This window comes from Mustela nigripes, chromosome 6 (assembly GCF_022355385.1).
Source record: "Mustela nigripes isolate SB6536 chromosome 6, MUSNIG.SB6536, whole genome shotgun sequence".
In the NCBI taxonomy this organism is placed as follows: Eukaryota; Metazoa; Chordata; class Mammalia; order Carnivora; family Mustelidae; genus Mustela; species Mustela nigripes.
In genome coordinates, this window is record NC_081562.1 from 33,774,560 (window position 1) to 33,796,408 (window position 21,849).

A 21,849-nucleotide genomic window follows, 5' to 3' on the forward strand; every position below is an offset into this window, starting at 1 on the left:
GGGCTATGTTACACTTTATTAAAGTGCCTGGGGTGCCTGGGTGGCTCTGTTGGTTCAGGGTCAGACTCTTGGTTTCTACTCTGCTTATGATCTCATGGGTGGTGAGATGGAGCCCCACATGGGGGTCTGCCCCTTAGCAAGGAGTCTGTCTGCTTCAAGATTCTCTTCCTCTGTCCCTCCCCCATGGTCTCTCTCTCTCTCTCTCAAAATAAATAAAAAGTCTTAAAAAAAAATAAAGTCTTTCCTTAGTTAATTATTTTCCCTAGTTAATGACATAGTTTTACAGGCTGGAAGTAGCCTCTAAAATTTAGCAGAAAGAAAAAAAGAAGGATGGAATGACATTCTCTTAACAACTTGAGGTCTTCTTATGCTTTTCCTCAATTCTTCTCAATTGTGAAAATTTTTTACAATTTTCCTCACCCAAGCATGTTTCCTAGCCTAAGATGCCATGAGTAAAATAATACTAGGCCTTAATTTGGTCCAAGCCAAATTAAGAGATTGTTTTAAAGAGAAGAACAGTGAGTCCAATTTTCTTTTGTAAAGATGTTTTATATACATATAAAATATATAAAATTCACACAATTATATATGATACATTTGCATATATATGTGTACATATATAATTATATATAATAATTTATATCCTATAATTAATAAAATAGATAATTTATATACCTATATGTTATTATATTCAGAAAGTAGTAATTTAGTGCATGCATATATGTCCATTATCAATTTAAAAGCAATGAATACAACTTTCATTATGTTTTGTGATAAAAGAATTTAAGCATTTCTCCTTTAAAGTGAGAAAAAATGTTACGCTTTCTCAATAGAGGGTGCTGAAGGAGCACTGCTAGAGGAAGGGTTTTGTAATTTCTGGCATAGATGGGGATGGAGTTGGCCTTGTGGGTTCAGGACCTCTGATGCAGCCTTCCTGAGCCACTGTCCCAGAACATGATTCCTCTACAACCCCCCAGCCTCATCTGAGCAATAATCGGCATGCTCTCCTCTCCAAAGGGAAATCGAAGGGAAACCACCTTCTGCCTTATCAGTACCATGCTCCTTGCATGCCTATGCTCCCATTTGCTCATTACTTACTTCCCCTCCCCTATTCCAGAGAATTGCTTATTGTTTGCCCAGTAACTCCAGACCAGCTTTGGTCTAGCCAAACCAGGGGACTTGTCTGCTATCTGGTGGCTGAACCATACCTTCTCCAATGAAGTCTGAACCCCTTCCAAGTTTGTCCTTCCTTGGGTGCTCTCCCTCAGCCCTAGGGTACCATATATTTCTTTATATTTCATAGCCGAAATCGATAATACTTCAGTACAGATAATAAGACTTAAACTTTCCCTGTTTAACCTACTGTATGATAGCTGTCTTCTGACTGGACCCAGACTGTTATAGCATATGTTTATATAAATCATAAACTCCATGAAGGCCAGAGATATACATGCACTCTCTCACCTGTGTGATGCACTGAGACTTCAAGAGCTCTCATAAATATTTTTGATTGAACAGATGACAGGATTTGCTTCAAGTCGGTTGGATCCATGAGAATCTGAATCTCATGATCGGTTGTTTGAAAGACTTACTTGCAAGAGAACCCTTAGTGTTTGGATAGCTTGTACGTACGAGGATCAGGTGCTCTTAGAAGCTTTGGCAGATACTGTTGAGGTCTACCAAACAGTTAATCTTTTACTCCCCTTTGTCAGAACAGCCTGCCTCTTGCTATGGAGTAGTAAAATGTCAAATACTCTCTTTCTAGCACTTATCTGACATTTCCTGCTTCACAGTGGAGCATATTCATTCATTCATTCATCAGTCAGTCAGTCGGTCAGTCAGTCAGTCATCCATCCATTAATTCATTCATTACATACATATTATGGGCCTGCATGCCAGGGAGCTGTTCTAGGTACCTAGGATTCTACATTAAATTCCCTGCCCTCCTGGAACACACACATGCTAGCAGGGGAGAAGGAGAATAAACAATAAACATAAAAAAAATCATTATGATACTGCTGTGGCCAATAAAATCTGGAAGGAAATCTGATTAGTACTGCTGAGAGAGATTTTTGTCCCTGCAAGAGACCAAGCCCTTCAAAATTCTACTTTACTTTCAAGCTTACCTGAAACTAGGTTTCATCTTTAATTAAATCTTAGTTTGTGTCACTTCAGTGTATACAAGCTCTGGTCCAGACGTACTATTCAATGTTCAACAAACATATATTCATATTTTATCCTTTGCTTTTGTTAAGATGGCTTTCTTCTACTTCTTTCCTTACTTACATCCCAAATGTCATTCCAGGTACAAATCAAATATTTTTCCTCTGAGAAGCCTTTCTCATGCACTTTAACTACATTAGCCACTTTGCTTGTAAAATAAATACATTTTTATATACTCAGAAAACTCAGTACCATATTAAAAGGCATTATATTCAAGAGAATTTAGATACACTTAAAGAAAAATTGACTTTGGGCTGATTATGCACTATTACAGGAGTACTGTAGATTCTCAATCCCTTGCTAACTCTGGTAATGGAGTACGTCCTAGAATATGCAGAAATTATTGGAAGGAGATAACCGGGAACCTAAACTAGGTATATAGTGAGCAGTGATCATTTAGTAAATGTGTAAGAACTACATTAATTATGTTCTATTGTTACAGTTAAGCTATTATATGTTAGTGCATGGAAGAAAGATAGCACTGGCTTTGGGATAAGAAAACATAGGTTCAAGTTGGGGCTTTTCCTTGCTAAATTTTTTGGGCCAAAGGCAGAGTAAATAAATTCTTGAGTCTTATTTATATTAGCTGTCAAAGAAAAATAATTAGTATAAATAAGAAAAGCTCATTAAAATAAATGTGTAAAGCTATAAATTACTATAGCAGTAAAATATTATTATTATTATTATTATGCATCCTTTAAGTATAAAATGGAAAAATTATTTGAGAAAAGCAAGTCATTTAAGGAAATCAAATATTTTGTCTAAATATTGTCTAAATGAGGAACTTATTTGTATACTCATTTTGTAAATGCATTTTAAAAATAAGAATGTGACCTCTTCTAACTTTTAGATTAGAAGGCCATATAGCAGAAGACTGTCTTGGCCTTTTATAAGAAAGCAGAAAGACCTAAAAGAAAAGGAAGAGAACTTAGGAAATTCTCTAAGACAATTTTGCTTGAGATGACTGGCATGATGCTGAAAGTATGCTGTTCTGGTGTTATCTGACACACAGAGAAGACAGACCATTCTACTTTATAGTTGTTTAAAATTGTGCAACAGCAACATAAAACATACAATAAAAATAATATAAACAAGTACTTATTATATTCTAGGCAATATATCACATACTTTATCTATATATATTTTTTCTTTATCTATATTTTTACTCATTTCTTCCTCACCCAAACTCAATGAGATAGACATTATTATCCTTTTTCCCAAGTTAGCTTGTTCTTAGAGTTAAGGTCACACAACTTATGTGTGATAAAGGAACTGAGAGTTTAAACCTGACTTTATCTGATTCTATAGAATACCTGATAAAAATATTATAACAATAGAGAAAGAGAAATGTCTAGAAAAGTTCAAAGGTCAAAAGAGTTTTATAGCTGCATCCCATAAACTACTTTCTAGATTTGGCTTGGAAAGCTAAAAGAAATACTTTAGTTTTAATAAGGTGACAAGTTTTTTAAGAGAGAGAAAAAGCTGGAGGAAAAAGAGCTTTCAAAATACCAAAGCTGTACAGGGTTGGCCCAGGGCCATGGAGGCCTAGGAACCAAGGACAATGATGGTTGAAGTTTTCTGTGGATAATAGGCTACCCAAAGTTTTTGAGTTAAGTAACTATTAAGAGTAGGTTTCTTATAAGGTGAGCTAGGTAAGCCATGTACCTAGATAGTAGTGACTTTAATATCTTACTTCAAATTATTCTTCTTTATGCCTGTGCGTAAGTGGCAATTACAAAGACTATTAAGTACCTGTTTTGTGCCAGATATTGTTTTAAATGCTCAACATTTTATCCCAACAACAACTCTTCAAGGTAGGTACAGTACTTGACTTAGCATTCCTGTTTTAAGGATGAGGAAATTGTCATGGTACAAGTCCAAGCAAACTGATGTCAGGGCCCACACTTTACCATTATATTTATATAGATGTTGTAGTAAACTAGTAACTATAATAATACAGTAAGTGGTATTTTATTCATAATCATTCTTTTATTGGATAAAGACTCTATTTTTCTAAAATGGTTTATCTTAAAATGTCACTTAGTGAGCAGATTTAATGATTAGTAGTGTTTGTTATAATGTCATTTAGTGACAACCAGTTGGAATCAGTGAAGATAACCATATTAGAGTTCCTTAGAGAATGTGTTGTTGAATCACTATATTGTATGTCTGAAACTAATATAAAACTCTGTGGTAATTATACTGGAATTAAAATTTAAAAAGAAAATAAGACTATTTAAAATATTAATTCCATATAATCTTGTATTCTCTAAAATCTGTAATTTGATATCACGTAAGTGAGAGATAAAGCTTGTACATTTTAGCATGGTTGCTGATTTATTGAGCTATTGATTTTTTTTTAAAGAGTTTATTTATTTATTTGACAGACAGCACAAGGAGGCAGAGAGGCAGGCAGAGAGAGAAGAGGAAGCAGGCTCCCTGCTGAGCAGAGAGCCCAATGTGGGGCTCTATCCCAGGACCCTGACATCATGACCTGAGCCAAAGGCAGAGGCTTAACCCACTGAGCCACCCAGGTGCCCCTGAGCTGTTGATGTTTTAATAGTCATATGATACATTATATATAGAAGCTTTGATATTCTGTAATGTGACAAGGCAATTCCTTTGTTTTATACAGTGCTCCAAAGTGGTATGAGTTCATAATATACAATTTTTAAAATGGAAATAACATTATTCATTATTATGTGTAACAGAGCTTGACCACTTCTGAATATAATATATATGTTAAAAGTTGATATAATCAACAAATTATATAATAATGCAAAAATTTTATATTAGATCAATAATTAGTGAATTAACCTAAAACATAAAATGTTTCTCTTAACCATATTGACTAGGGCAAACTTTTGTGATCAGATTCTGTAACCAAGTAAAGAAAATTCAAGCATTCTAAGAACTTTGAAGCTTGGAAATATTTTTAAATTAGATATATTAAAATCATTATTTCAAGACCAAATTAAAATTTATCAAAATCACCTGGTATATATTAATGGATTTAAATGACGACTTTTTTTTAAATTTTTTTTATTTATTTGACAGAGAGAGAGATCACAAGTAGGCAGAGAAGCAGAGAGAGAGGGAAGGAAGCAGGCTCCAGGCGGAGCAGAGAGCCCAATGCGGGGCTCGATCCCAGGACCCTGGAACCATGACCTGAGCCGAAGGCAGAGGCTTTAACCCACTGAGCCACCCAGGCACCCCATGACTAGACTTTAATAATGCCACATGTCTGGATAAAAAGTGAAAGACAATCATTTTTTTAAGTTTTCATTTACCTGCCCCTGGTTGTGCTCTGTCTCTCTCTCTCTCTGTCAAATAAATAAATACAATCTCAAAAAAAAAAAAGTGAGTAATAACATTTTTTTCAAAAAAACCTTAATACCTAGAGCAAAGTGTAAGTTAATATGTGGATTTTTGAGGTTCACTATACTTTGGGGAAAGTTAAAAAAATATGATAGCAAATAAAAATCTTTTATACTAATATACCAAAACATTTTAGCAGATATTTCAAAATCTCTAGGGTATATGAAGAGTTTGAAAAAATTAGACTCTATTACCACAAGATACAAGTATTTTCAAATGTTTATTTTTTTTTTTCAGAGTTAATAACCTCAATGCAATTCTTATTGAAATCATATTAAGGATAATAGTTGTGTGTGACAAGTTTACAAGTGTAAAAAGTCATCATTAATAAATATAAACTGCCATCTACTTAGCAGAAATAGTATTTAAAGCAGGGTTTTGACAGTGTAGTATTATTATCTAAAATCTGCTATTTTAAAAGTTTCCTTTAAAAGTTTAGGTTACCTACAATTAAATCGATGAAAAAAGGCCAAAATATACTAGTTTGATATATAAGTCCAATCCAACTTACAATTAGCCAAAAAGTTCCTTTAGAATTAAATGATCATATGATTCAATATAATTCATGGCTGGTAGGGGAATAGAACACTGAGTTACAGAATATAATTTTAAAAAATTGATGCTGTTAGTTTTATAGATAATTTAATTTGGTTTATATCAAAAGAAGACATTTAAAGGAAAAAAAAAATTCAAACACACACTTTGAGGCAGTTCTGGTTGCTGGCATCCTACCCCTTATCTATAAAAGAATGCTTGTTGGCATTATATTCCATCAATTCATTTGTGATTTCTAAATTAATTCTGAAGGAAACCACAACTTACTTGAAGATCCCGCTGAGTGTCTGTGTGCCTGATTTTTTTTCTCTCTCTTCACAGACAAAGCACTTCCACTGGTCATGGAAAAAAGGTCTAAATCCGTGTCTTCTCTGCTTACAAGTCTTGCCTGGGAGCAATGGGAGAGAATGTATACAATCATGAAACAAAATATGGCATTTTCTGAATGCAGCTCACATTACCCCAAATAAACAAACAGGCTCTGTCAAACAACCTTCTTCAAAATGATACCACAATCCTTTACTGCTGCCCAGGCAGAACAAATGCACTATGTCAAAGCATTTTTTGCAAATAAGAGCCGATTTTAAAATTGAGGTTTGCGATTTGAGTGTGTACAACAAAAGAAAAACTTTTAGTACAGCAATTTTGATGAAAATCAATCTTAAAGGCAACTGATGAAACTTTAAACAGCTTAACATCATTTATTTACCATGAATATTATTTAACTCTTAATTGAATGTTAGAAATGTCATATTGGATTATTTTCTGCAAAATTTGTATTTTACCAGTGACAAGTATTAGTCTTCTCAACAATATTCCTCAAAGGGCCTTTCATCTCATGTTTATATACTACAAAGTCACAAAAGATCTCTACCTTCTCATTAAAACCATTTTAATATAAAGTATTATACACTAAGTCTAATTTAAAGGTGATTATAAATATAAAAAATTTCAAGATATATTATTTTAAGAACATAGGATTAAATAATTGATCATGTCTAAAATTACTATCTGAACTTTTATTACTACCTGGGACTGAACTTTACAGTTGAAGAATCACTTCTTGCTTATAAAATATTATTTTACATAATGTTTAATATCATTAAGTACTAATTTATCAGGATTCAACCCTGAAGTAAGGGAAAATGTCATGATGGAAAGCAAAGCAGCCTCAAAATAACTGGGATTTAACCCAAACCACAGGATGCTTGAAATCCTGTGAGAAAACACTGTCCTAATGTTTGATGTGAGAAAAATTTAAGTAGGGCAAAATAAAGCCATAAAACCATCACTGTACTTAAAAAGCTATCCCCATATGATGGGCTACAAAATCCCATGAAAACAGAATCTAAAAACCATTCTTTTTCAAATTCAGATCTTTGCCCTTCTCATTTCGTTCCCCTTCCCAAATTCTTCTCACTGTCACAAGCATGGACTTCTCATTCATTGTTAAGTAAGCAAGTTGGCTATTGTTGAATTCAGAATAGAAACCATTTTATGCCAGTCACTTGTTTGTTTGTTTGTTTGTTTATCAGTCACTTTTTGATGTACCCGGCTAAGTGATACAATTGTATTGTCAAAAGACCTCAGTAGAAAACTTTTAAAAATGAAATAAAAAAACAGTTGGCTTCCACTTTATACTTGTGATTGGTATGAAAAATATTATACTTTCTTTCTGAACTTTATTTCAATTAGTGTACAAAAGCACCTATCTATTATTTCTATTACAATAGCTCCATCAATACTAAGACTTAATAAGAGCCAGTCAAGAATAAGGGGGATATAACAAAGTGATACTACAGTTTTGGTGAGATCAGTTACAAAACAATGAAAAACAAGGTAACAACACAGGGACCCTCCTGCTAGCTAAAGAGGCTTTAACTGCAAGGCTCAAGATTTGAAAATCAATAAAACTACTGTGAACATTTGTGTGCAGGTTTGTGAGTGAACATAAGTTTATTTCTCTAAGAAAAATGGCTCGGAGCCGAATTGTTGAGTCATATAAGTGTATATTTAACTTTATAAGAAATTGACGGGTTTTTTTCAAGTGGCTGTACCATTCTCAGCAAATGTATGAGAAATCCAGCTGCCCCACATATTTGTCAGCACTTGGTACGGTATTTTATTTTAATCACTCTAATAGGTGTATAGTGATATTATATAGTGGCATTAACAATTCTCCTAGTGATTCATAATATTTAACATCTTCTCATATGCTTATTTCTATATGGATAGTCTCTTTGTTCATTTTGTTCATTTTCTAATTTCACTGTCCAATTTAGTTATTTTTTGCAGATGGCTTCTGTGATAATTAATTTTCTGTGTTGACTTGATTGGGTCACAGGATACGGAGATATTTGGTTAAACATTATTTCTGGGTGTGTTTTCTAGGGTGTTTCTGATGAAATTAGCATGTGAATCGGCAAACTAAGTATACCAGATTGCCTTCTCAGGCATCATCTAACCCATTGAGATCCTAACTAGAACAAAAAGATGGAGGAAGGGAGAATTCACCATTTCTGCTTGACAGATGAAGCTGGAACATAGGTCTTCTCCTGTTTTGAGACTGGAACCTAACACAATCAGCACTTCTGGTTCTCAGGCTTTCAGAGCTGGACTGGATCTTAAGCTATCAGCTGTCTTGATTATCAGGCATTTAGACTTAGACTAGAGCCTATACCATTGGTCTCCTGGTTCTCAGGCCTTCAGAGTCAGACTGGAGCTACACTACCAGGGTAGCTCCATGGTCTCCAGGGTCTCCTGGGTCTCCAGCTTGCAAATCATGGGACTTCTTAGCCTCCATAATCAAATGAGCCAATTCCTTATAATAAATAATACATAATTTCTTATAATACGTAAATCTATAAAATCTCTTTATACATATGTATATACATCTCTCTCTCTTTCCCTCTCTCTCTCCTCTTTCTCTTGATTCTACAGATAGATAGACCAAAGGGCCAATGGTGTAAGTTTCAGGCCAAGTCTGAACGTCTTGAAATCAGGAAGTAAGACTCTTCTTTGTTATTTTTCAAGGTTACACTGGCTATCATAAGTTCTGTTTTCATATACAGAGAGATTTTGTATAAGATTTTATATATTAGATATAGATAAATACAGTTATAGCTATCCTGCTGATTCTGTTTCTCTAGTGACCCCTGCCTAATATAACTAGATGATTCCTTTGTACATCTTTCCAGTAATTTATCCTCAGAAGCAACAACTGTTCTGATTTCTTTTACCACAGAGAAGTTAGTTTTTTCTGCTCTTGAACTTAACATAAATACAATCATACAGTATTTTCACTCACTCTATTGTTTTTGGTATTCACTTATGTTGCTGTATGTAGCAGGAGTTCATTTCTTTCTATTTCTGAGTAAGTATGCCATTGTAAGAATATACCACAGTTTATCCATTCTGCTGTTGATAAACATTTATGTTGTTTGCTTTTTTTTTGTTTTTATCAATAGAACTTCTATGTAATTTTCATATAGGTTTTTATGAAGACATGTGTTTTCATTTCCTTTCACTAAACATCTAGGAATAGAATTAATGGGTCATAGAAGTATCTATAACTTTATAAAGTGCCTATTTTCCTAAATGGTTTTATCATTTTTCACTACACCAGTAATGCATGAGAATTCTAGTTAATCCATATCTTTGCCCACATTTGTGCTTTCTGGCTTTTAACTTTTAACAGTTCTAGTGTTGTGTAGTAGGGTTTCATTTTGTTTTAAATTAGTGTGCTTATTAACCATTCAATTATATTCCTTTGTGAAGTCTCTCAAAGCTTCGCCATTTTTAAATAACTTGAAGTATTTGTCTTTACATTGTTGATTTGTGGGAATTTTTTCTACATATTCTGGATACAAGACCTTTATTAGATGTGTATATGTGGGGGAGATGTTCGTATGCAGAGGGCTGTGGAGGGCAGAGAGAGGGAGGGAAGGAAAGAGAGAAAAAAAGAGAGGAGAGAAAGAAAATACAAATTTTTCTCCCAGGATGTGATTTGACTTTCATTTCTTTTCATTTTCTGAATTATGACTAAGTATAAATACTTTAAATCTGAAGTACAATTTATCTTTTTTGATTTATGCTTTTTGCGTTCTATTTAAAAAAAATCTTTGCCTTCCCCAGGTTTTTGAAAATATCTTATTTTCTTGGAGAAATGTTAGAATTTTAGCAGTTACATTTAGGCCCATAATTCATCTCAAATTCATTTTTAGGATGCAAGGTAGGAATCAAGATTCACTTTTTTCCATGTATACAGTTGCCCAGCACTGTTTGTTGAGAAAAAAAAAAATTATTCTTTTCCTCTTTTAATTGTTTTAGTACCTTTAAGGAAAATCAACTAACCTTATAAGTGTGGTATTTTCTGTACTCTCTATTATGTTCCATTAATTCATTTTTCTGTCTTTCTGCACATAACGAATAGTTTTGGTTACTGACTGGGGCTTTATAGTAAGTCTTGAGATCAGGTAGTGTGAGTCATTTTTTTCAAGATTATATTGACTATTCTAGATCTTCTGCATTTCCATACGCATTTTAAAATTTGTCCATTTCATGCGGTGCCTGGGTGGCTCAATAGGTTAAAGCCTCTGCCTTCGGCTCAGGTCATGATAAGGATCCTGGGATCAAGCCCCACATCAGGCTCCCTGCTCAGCGGAGAGCCTGCTTCCCCCTCTCTCTCTCTGCCTGCCTCTCTGCCTACTTGTGATCTCTGCCTGTCAAATAAATAAATAAAATCTTTAAAATAAAATAAAATAAAATTTGTCCATTTCTGCTAAAATGCTTTCTAAGGGTCTATTGAATTTACAGATCATTGAGAATTGGCATCTTACAATTTTAGTCTTTATACTCATGAGTAAGATATATATCTCTTTGATTTATTTATTTTTCTAATTTTAATTTTGTAAAGCTTTTATTTATTTGTTTGACAGAGAGACACACAGGGAGAGAGAGAACACAAGCAGAGAGAATGGGAGAGGGAAAAGCAGGCTTCCCGCTGAGCAGGGAGCTCAGATGAGGGGCTAGATCCCAGAACCCTGGAATCATGACATGAGCCAGAGACAGGTGCTTAAGGACTGAACCACCTGGAAACCCCTCTTTGATTTTTTTAAAGCAACATTTGATAGTTATCATTATAGGAGCCTTGCACAACTTAATGTTAACATAATCCTTAAATATTTTAATTTTTTTACATTGAAGTGAATAGAATATTTTTAATTAAAGTTTGTTGCTAATACATAATAGGGTGTACAAAGACCTATTTTAATTAATTATGACACATTTCTTTCCAGAATGACTGTACCAGCTTTTACTTTGGCCATATATCAGTGTTTCCACATTATTGATAGCACTTTGCATTACCCAGTTTTCTAATTTTTTCTGTTCTGACGAGGATAGTCACACAACTTCTTAGTTTTTATTTTTAATTCTCTGGTCATATAACTGAGCATCTCTTTACATTCTTTTATGCATTAATCATAATCCCTGTAAACTGTCTATGCATATTTTTTCTATTGTATTTATATTTCTTTTTCATTAGGTTACCTGACTTTATATTATTTATTTGCAGCAGTTGTTTCTATATCCTGATATTAAGCCATTTTTAGCTTTAGGCACTGAAAATAATTTATTCATGTCTGTAATCTGTCTGTTAACCTTTGCTATAAAATTCTTCATAGGAAGTAATATCTAATTTAAAACAGTCGAGTCAATCAAAAAGTTTTTGCAATATAACATATCTTTTAAGAGAGTATTTCTTTATTGTGAATTTTTGCAAATATATTCTCAATTATTTTATTTGATCAATTTTATAACTTTACGTTTCACACTTGAGTCTTCAAATCTTGTAAATTCCGTTCGATTATTATAGTGTGTATGGGTTATATACAGCCCTGCTTTTCAACGCAAGTTTATACTGAATTCTATTTACCAATTTGACCTTTCCCACCTTTGTTATATACCTTATTCCAATATAGTCACAGGTCTATTTCCAAACTAACTAATCATATCCATTGGTCTATTTATCTGTACCACAAAGTTTAGTTTTATTCTGTCTTTGTATCTTATGATGTAAGTTGGCTCTTCTTTTTCAAAGGACTTGTATAATATTGTGTTCTTATTCAACAGTACACATTTTAGAATGAGATTTTTCAGTTTCCTAAAAAAGAAACTATAATTTTAGTTCAAATTGACTTTACTTTATAGATTTATTTGGAGAGAGTTGACACATTTTATATGCTAAGTTGTATCTATGAACAATAAACTTAATGAATATAGTGGATATTATCATATGCCACTCAGATCACTTTAAACAACTGAGTCAGATTCTCCCAGCTGCTGAAAAGTATGGCTCTTAACTGAATATCTCTCTGAAAATTGTCCTTAGCTAAAGATGGCTGTCTTGCCCAAACCATACCCTCTCCTGAGGAGATGCAGGAGATTAGGAGCCCGATCCTCTTGCCTCAAGCTGGGACAGTTTAGAAGGGCCTTCACACCACTGGAGCTCACTTCCTCTTCTGCAACTCTATTGAATTTTACCTTTTCCCTCTGCTCAATTACGCTTCTTTCACCCCTCAAAGGAGTTGTTTCTGAATGCCTTCTCTAACAAATGTTCTGCACTCAAGTACAAGAATCTCAGAATATGTTTCCTGGAGAACCTGAACTAAGATTGTCTTCTACAGAAAAATCCTGGAGTTTTGAGGGATAAAGTTAATCAGCAATACAACTGTATGGCTCTATGGCATGTCTTCTGATAATGTATTTGGAGATAAGTAAAATGGTATCTTATTTTCATTTTTCTTATTCCAATCTGCCACACAAAATACTTTGATCTTAGGCAGAGATGTTATTTACTAGCTTCTTTAAAACCCAGAATTTGAACATTTTATTATATCTTATTCTTACTCTTGAAGGTTAGTGGAGAGTATTCTGGATAATATTTATATCTATCTCTGTTATTAAGTAGTGACTCCACTCTTTTTTAGTATGCATAGTTTCTGCTATAATGTCAGCTGTCAATATAATTATTATTCCTTTGTAGATAATGTTTCAATTCACTATGTCTCTCTTTTATGATGTCCAGTCCATAGTTTATTTCAATGGTAATATTTTATATAGATAGAATTTTTTAAAAGATTTCATTTATTTATTTGAAAGAGAATGAGTGAGAGAGAGCACGAGAGAGGAGAAGGTCAGAGGGAGAAACAGACTCCCCAAAGAGCTGGGAGCCCGACGCGGACTCGATCCTGGAAGTCCATGATCGACCTGAGCTGAAGGCAGTCGCTTAACCAACTGAGGCACCCAGGTGCCCTAGATAAAATTTTTAGTAGCCTTATTAAAATATTCATAATTGTTTTAATTAAAATGTGATCATTTTTGTTTCATGATTTCTGTCCTTTTATTATGGGTGTTTTCCTTATGTTTTGGAGGAAAAGTGGCAGCAGTTGCAGATTTTTTTTCTTTAATTTTACTTTTAGTTATGGCCTGGTCCCAAATGTGCAATTATCTGCCTCCAGTTTCCCAACACATTCCCACGACTCCAAGATATCTATTTTGGGCATTCAATTAGTCCAGTATCCTTTTGACATAAGTCTTTAATCCCTTCTCCTATCTCCATTTACATGAAAACAGAAACAAACAAAAAACTTATTTCTGTTCTACTATCATTTACTTTTTTTTTGTATTCACCTGTATCTCTTCAATATCAAAAAAGCATTTATCATTGCTATGTCATTGTCATATATTTGGATATAGTATAATACAATGGAATACAGAAGAAGGAGATTAATGTCAAAGCATTAATCTCATAGAACTATCTTTTTTTTTTTTTTTTTTAAGTAGGCTCCATGGCCAGCATAGAGCCCATTGTGGGGCTTGAACTCATCACCTGAGATCAAGGCCTGAGCTGAGATCACGAGTAGGATGCTTAACCAACTGAGCCACCCAGGCACCCCTCTCATAGAACCACTTCAGTTAGAAATCTACCCAGTCTGTTTGCATTCATTTTTAGAAGTATAATCATTAATATCAGTTTCTTTATCCTGGCATTCCTTGGGACTTTTATATTCCCCATTCTTGCTCCAAAGTGGCAACTCAACCTCTGTGTGCAATTGTTAGTAATATGCATGGTGTTCAACGCTTGAAATATCAATTTTCCTAGGGCAATCTACATGCCACTCTGCCAGAGGAGCCTGTATTAAAATGCAAGGAAATATTTGTTTAATGATTATTTCAAACTTGTGCATAAGTTCTATAAATGTTTTCATAAACACATTAATTTTAGCTATTGCACTAGTTTTGCTCCCTTTTCAGGAAGATACATTAATTTTAGCTATTGCCCTAATTTTGCTCTTTTTTTTCCAGAAAATTCCTTGACTGAATTGTTCATGAGAATTATGAATATAACTGCTCTGGATACCATCATACTAGATAGATTAGAAAGTGTATTATCTTTTTATGCTAAATTCTACTTGGCAAGATAAATTAAAATCAGTTTTTTGGTGAATGTAGAATCTGAGTAAGAAGTATTAATTGATTGATATAAAGGGAAGGTATCATACAGTTAGGGTCACCTGAGGCATCCATTTTCATCTGCTAAGGAGGCCGTACACTTCTATCATTGGTTAGGGTACCCTCTTCTCTGGAAATTTCTGGAAACACACTGAAAATTTCTTGTTTTGTGGGCTCCATTTCTCTAGACTCCACACTGGCCATTCTTCTTCTGTTAACATAGTCTTCCTTCTAATAGCCTACAGTACAATTAACTTTAACAATGCACATACAGTTATATTGTCTAGAGTTTTACACTCTAGTCACCACGTTTAGAACTTGGTTGTTCCTAAAGCTTCAGTAATTTACACTTTATTACTTAGAGTGGTTGGGTTTATAATTACTTGTTAATTTTTATCTGCTTTGATTTTCTAAGTTGTGAGAATCTATTTCTCTCAGTATCCTACTCTTTTAAAATATTCAAGTAAATAAGTTCATTATGCAATTCCTATTCAGAGTCACATTATTTTAAATATGGTAGCAAGTTAATATTTTTAAATCTACCATATAGAATCAGTATTTTAAAGTAATAGATTTTAAAGTTATATTACAAATCAAAAGAACATGTTATTATTACAGGTTATTATTTTAATATATAGTATTTTGAGATTATCCCAAAAAGATTGAGTTGTGATATTTTTTTTAAAGATTTTATTTATTTATTTGACAGACAAAGATCACAAGTAGGCAGAGAGGCACGCAGAGAGAGAGGAGGAAGCAGGCTCCCTGCTGAGCAGAGAGCCTGATGTGGGGCTTGATCCCAGGACCCTGAGACCAGGACCTGAGCCGAAGGCAGAGGCTTAACCCACTGAGCCACCCAGGCACCCCGAGTTGTGATATTTTTGTAATTTACACTAATTATGGACGTATTTTAAAGTGTCAGTTACTGAGGACGAGCGTGTACAACATTTTTCTGTAACTTTAAGCATATTTCTTACCACAAGCTGGACTCTTCCACCATTAAGCACATCTGGGTCTAACTCAGGCAAGAAGTGATTGCTGCAGAGTGAGAAAAACAGAGATTATATTATTATATAAATGTAGAAGAAGAATATGAAAGAAATGCCCACCGAAAAGTTTGGGAGAAATTTGTAATCTATAAAATGGAAATAATAGTTTTATTAAATATATAAAATAAATATACTAAAGTATAGGCAAATATATATACCAATTTCCATGTTTTCATTTGTTTCTAGTTCTAAGGATATCATCTTATGAATTATACTAAATTGATTTATACCAACATAAAAGAAATTGTGCTTGTATTAATTGGAGTACTTAGTAAAATAAAAGTTCCCAAATGCTGATTGCTTTACTCCTACTTTCTTTGCTCACAATTAAATAATACAAAATAATCCAGATTATAAAATGTTGTTTTAATTTCACTTTCATTCTTCACTTCCTTTTCCATATTTTTAAAGGAATTACATGGATGGAATTGACCACATATGAAAATCTCAATTTATATATATATATATATTATGAAAAGAGATTTCATTTTTTACATATTTTAACCTGCTTCTAAATTAAGTTTTAACCTTCATAATTGTTGTATCTTATTTGTTAGTCATTTAAATTGTTATTACATTATATCATACGTTTTGGAGATCATATTCTATAGAATGCCTGGAAACATTCCAAAGCATTATCTACATTTAGATTCAATATTGATTTATATATTTAGTTAGTGTTTATAATAGCACTTTTTAATTTTTACTTTATTTTTATTTTTTATTATTTTATGGATATATGTAGATAAAATGAAAGTTTTGAAAATTTATGCCAAAAATATTATTATTTCCAGACTTTTATTTCCCTAAAACTTTGGTTCAGTAGTTATGCATATATATTATACCACATTATGCTGATTTTTAGCTTTTATGCATTTTTAGCATTATGCATTATACCACATTGCTGTGGGCTGAATTTCATTTCGTCAGAATTGATATGCTAAAATCCTAACTCTCAATACCTCATAATGTGATGTATTTGGAGACAGAACCATAAAAGAGATAATTAAAGTAAAATAAGGTCATATGGGTAGGCTCTAATCCAATATAACTAGTGTCCTTATAAGAAGAGGAGATTAAAACGTAGAAAACAGAGATGGAAGGATGATTGTGTGAGGGCACGGTGAGAAGGTGGCCCTCTGCAAACCATGAAGACAGACCTTCAAAGAACCAAACTTGCTAACTCCATCTTGAACTTGTACTCTCCAAAACTGTGAGAAAATAAATCTCTGTTATTTAAGTCACACAATCTATGGTATTTTGCTATGTGGTAGCAAACTAATACAAACATTAATGTAACAAAAATTAATTGATTACCTATTATATTCATGTTTCCTTGTTTGTTACTAAGGGATATAAACATTTGACATCCTCAACCTTGTGATCGTACCTCTACCTTGTGAGATAGATAAGATACTACCACCTCACTATAAAGAAGAGGAAACTGAAGCATGGAGACATCATTGGAAATTAGTTACATGACTGGTAAAGTGGAAGCACAGTGTTGAATTATAAATTTAACTGTCAAATGTAAATGATAGAAATGACACAAAACAAAATATAACCTCCCATATGTACTATATTTATAAACAGTTTATTGATACCACGCATTTTACTTTATAAAATAGAATCATTTGTGTGTTTCATCTGTTGGTTTTAAGCATTACAGAAACAGAACTCTCAAACATTTTAAGATGAAAAATATAAAGAGTGATTAAATCTATTCCAAAGAAGAGGCCTTTTATAACCTGGCAATGGGTGTATTGGCCTTTGGCTATAAAGTCATGTTTGTTTTAGCACAATTAACCTAGGTTTCATTTTTCAAGGTATGTTTGCAATACAAAAATCTAATTTAAAGGAAATGACCTCACCATTTCATATTTCTCGAATTAGTTGTTTCATGAATCCCAACCTGTGTGTGAAGCCATTGGTATGTGTATTCTTTCCTCCTTTCTAATTTTTCATTCGGAGTGGCATCCTCGTAGATAAGTTCTTCTTTCTTACCTGGGGAAAAATATGGAAATTCTATTTGTTATTTAAAAGAGATCAAATTTTGGCTAAGTAGATCAGTCTAGGCAAACAATTTCATCAAAAGAAAAACAAACTAATTCATGAGAGCATAATCATCTGTAAGAAAAATGTCTGTCACTTAAAGATTAAGTAATTTTTCTGCTTGAGTTTCAAAATCACCTATTTTTAAAAATGAAGACAATGGTTCAATGTAGCCAACATCTTTCAGGACTTGCATTTTTTTTTTAGTTTTTAAATTAATTCAAAGAATTATTTTTGGTAGATAGTAAAATTCTAGTATAAAAAGAGTATCTGTCCACTATGATGTCTTTTGAGGCTTATTTTAAAGTCTAGTTCTTGCACTAACTTTGTATGTACATAGAATTTGTATGTACATAGAATTCATTCATAGAATTTTATTGAGGGTATTTGAAACAGAGTTTTAATTTTGTATATAATTTGAAACAGAGTTTTAATTTTGTATATAAAACTAAGCTTGGTTTGTGTAAACTAATATAATATTTTAAGTGGGAAATATAATTATATAAAGTTTAGGGAGCCAACCTGTGCTTATGCCAGAGTAGCCATTTCTTTCTTTCTTTTTTTTTTTTTTAAGATTTATTTATTTATTTATTTGAGAGAGAGAGATCACAAGCAGGCAGAGAGGCAGGCAGAGAGAGAGGAAGGGAAACAGGCTCCCTGCTAAGCGGAGAGCCCGATGTGGGGCTCGATCCCAGGACCCCGGGATCATGACCTGAGCCAAAGGCAGAGGCTTTAACCCACTGAGCCACCCAGGCACCCCCAGAGTAGCCATTTCAAGAAAGGAGATAAGGAAGCATAATATAAATGGATATGGAAAATATGCAAGGGGAGAAATTATAAAAGGTAAGAATATAAGGTAACAACTATATAAGAGTAAAGAAAAAGAAAAAGAGAAAAGAAAATTAAAAATCCAATCCTTATATTTATATCTAAAATTTATACATGTGTCATTTAAAAAAAATCTGTAGATGTTCTGCTATGACAATGCCATGCTTTTCCAAATTACACCAAAGACCTGCTGTTTTAGAACCTTCCTCCATGGACTAGATCTCATTTGGAGGTATTTTCGTGTTTAAAGACTTATTAGCTTGGTAGGATTGATTGATGGTACACCAGAGACAGGCCCCTCTTGAAAACTAATTCATGGTAATCAAACTAAACAAGAATCCTATAATTCAAAACCTAATATTTTATATGTTAATTTATTAATTCTTTCACTATAGATCTTTGTACACTGCGTACTTTCAAGTTGTTTGGAAAACAAATGAAGCATGGTGCAAGGCCTGCTTCAAATGCTTGGTGCATGTCCACACACAGTCATACATATCCTTACAAGGTTAGCATTTGTCATTCTGAACATGCCAGGGGTGCTACATCTACCATGTAGATTTTTTCCTTAAAAAAAAAAAAAAAAAAAAAAAAAAAAAAAAAAATTGCTGCTGAAATTAGTAAAATGACTCTAGTTCAGAGATATTGTAGCCAATTCTTAGAAAAGCTAAAAATAAGCATGTTTTTTCTCTAGACTCCGTGTTACTTAGCAAAGTTAACTTGCTGTTGCTTCTCATGCCCCCTTATGTTTCTAAGATGGCCATATCCTTTGTATCCTGAGCTTAAGCCAATCCCTCCATACCTGCTATATTGAAGGAACAATTACTTCACATGCAAAGGCTGACCATTGAATCCATGAGCAGACACCATTCTGGTAAGTGGCCAAAAAGGTTTACAGAAACTATAAGCAATCCAACAGAGGGAACCTTTGGTATTGTCACTTCCCATTACTGCACAGCATTAAGTCTTTTCCCTGGCAGAGTCCCAGCCTTTTACCCGCCTTTCTTGGTTGACCATACCAAATGTTGGACCCATAAGTACAGTAACAGAAAAAAGTGAGTGGCCACTGATAATCAACTGAGCCCATAGCTAGAAACTTTACTCTTGGTAAGTAGAGAATCCTTTTATAACAATTTTACTCTCTGATAACACTCTATAAACCTTAAGTGGTTTTACATCAGAGTTCATCTAAGGTTCTAAAAAACAATCCCTGAGTAAAGATGAGAGATTTCACTGTAAGGATCCGTTCATATTAACCATTTTCACCCTAAGGCATAGATTGGTAGATTGGCGTGTGCTCAAGTGTAATAACAGAACAAGCATATTGGTGAAGTTGGCTGGATGTACTTGAAGATACTGTAATTTACATACTGAAGAAATTGATTCCGTTTTGGCTAAACCATTTCAGGATTACTCGTCATTGAGAAGAGGAAAATAAGATTAACTCTTAAAACTTGTAGAAGTTCTGTTTTTAGCATCTCACATAGGAAGAATAATGGCAATTTGGATTACTTAATGGGCGCTTGTCATTACTTGGGCTGTCCAGTAAAATCTTTCAGTTGTAGAAGAGGCACCGTTTTACCTGCAGAACTCAAACCGCTTTACTTCCTGTCCTTTCCTACTTTTCTGAGTCTTGCTTCATGAATTTCTGGAATCGTAACAGAAGGAAAAGTTTCTTTCCTTTGATTCCTGCTGTTAGCCTAGTTACTGCTCTCTACATTTGCTCTTTTCTTCAAAACACAAATTTGAGTAATTTTATTTAAACAAATTGTTAAACTTTTCTTTATAAAATGAATACATTCTTATTACAGATAATTTAGAAAATGCAGAAAAGTAAAAAGTCAAAAAAAAAAGGAAAGAAAATCCACAAAAATCCCACTATCCAAAGATAATCACTGAATAATATTTTTAAGGCATTTACTCGTAGTTCTTTAATAGATTTTTAGTGTTTTGTTTACATAAAATTATGTGTATTCTGTGCATTCTATTTTTCTATTAGTATATATCAAATGTATTCTATGTAATGGAAATCTCATCCTAAACATAATATTAGTGTTTATACACTATGATGTACCAGCCTTTTACATGATAGGTTTCTAATTATCTATTTAATTGACCTGTTTTTCAGGTGGAATTAAAGATAACATCTCTAAAACTAGAAATATTTTGAGAAACTTGATATAATCTATATGGTCAAATAGTTGTAAAAGCTTTCACCAATTTACCATAGATTATCTGAGTCCTTGGTGAACACTGGGATGTTAAATATTTTAAAGTTCTTGATAATATGAGACAAATATTGTCCAATGTGGCCTTAATTTATACACCTTTTACTGCTAGTGAGATTGAATGTTATTCCACAATTACTTATTAATTATAAATCAAATAATGTAAAATACTTTTTTAAATATATATTTTTAAATTTATTTTCAGCATAACAGTATTCATTATTTTTTCACCACACCCAGTGCTCCATGCAATCCGTGCCCTCTATAATACCCACCACCTGGTACCCCGACCTCCCACCCCCCCACCCCTTCAAACCCCTCAGATTGTTTTTCAGAGTCCATAGTCTCTCATGGTTCACCTCCCCTTCCAATTTCCCCCAACTCCCTTCTCCTCTCTAACACCCCATGTCCTCCATGCTATTTGTTATGGTCCACAAATAAGTGAAACCTTATGATAATTGACTCTCTCTGTTTGACTTATTTCACTCAGCATAATCTCTTCCAGTCCCGTCCATGTTGCTACAAAAGTTGGGTATTCATCCTTTCTGATGGAGGCATAATACTCCATAGTGTATATGGACCACATTTTCCTAATCCATTCGTCCGTTGAAGGGCATCTTGGTTCTTTCCACAGTTTGGCGACCATGGCCATTGCTACTATAAACATTGGGGTAGAGATGGCCCTTCTTTTCACGACATCTGTATCTTTGGGGTAAATACCCAGGAGTGCAACTGCAGGGTTATAGGGAAGTTCTATTTTTCTTATTCACCCCAGTTCGTAGCATTTCAATTTCCGTTTTTAACTGACCTTTCATAATTCTTTATCTATTCTCACTGGTGCAAATATTTTTTTTTTTTTTGCCTATTGTTTGATTTCAGTTCCTATTGTAGTTTCAAAAGGGGGAGCTTTCTCTCTAGGCATACAAATTTATTGTTAAATATCTTCTAAACTACAAGTCATTGTCCCCTAGGTTCACATCTCCCATTTAATAAACTCATAAAATAAGATATAAGTTTTCAGG

At 33.4% G+C, this 21,849-nt stretch overlaps 1 protein-coding gene across 1 annotated transcript in view; it reads right to left on the reverse strand.

Moving 5' to 3' along the window:
* Nucleotides 1-6,373: 6,373 nt before the first annotated feature.
* Nucleotides 6,374-21,849, reverse strand: part of LRRIQ1 (leucine rich repeats and IQ motif containing 1) — a 198,602-nt gene continuing 183,126 nt past the window's right edge. Inside the window, 3 exon segments of the mRNA XM_059404457.1 lie at nucleotides 6,374-6,544; nucleotides 15,648-15,708; nucleotides 17,591-17,723. Of these exon segments, the coding sequence (XP_059260440.1) occupies nucleotides 6,374-6,544; nucleotides 15,648-15,708; nucleotides 17,591-17,723 (365 nt within the window).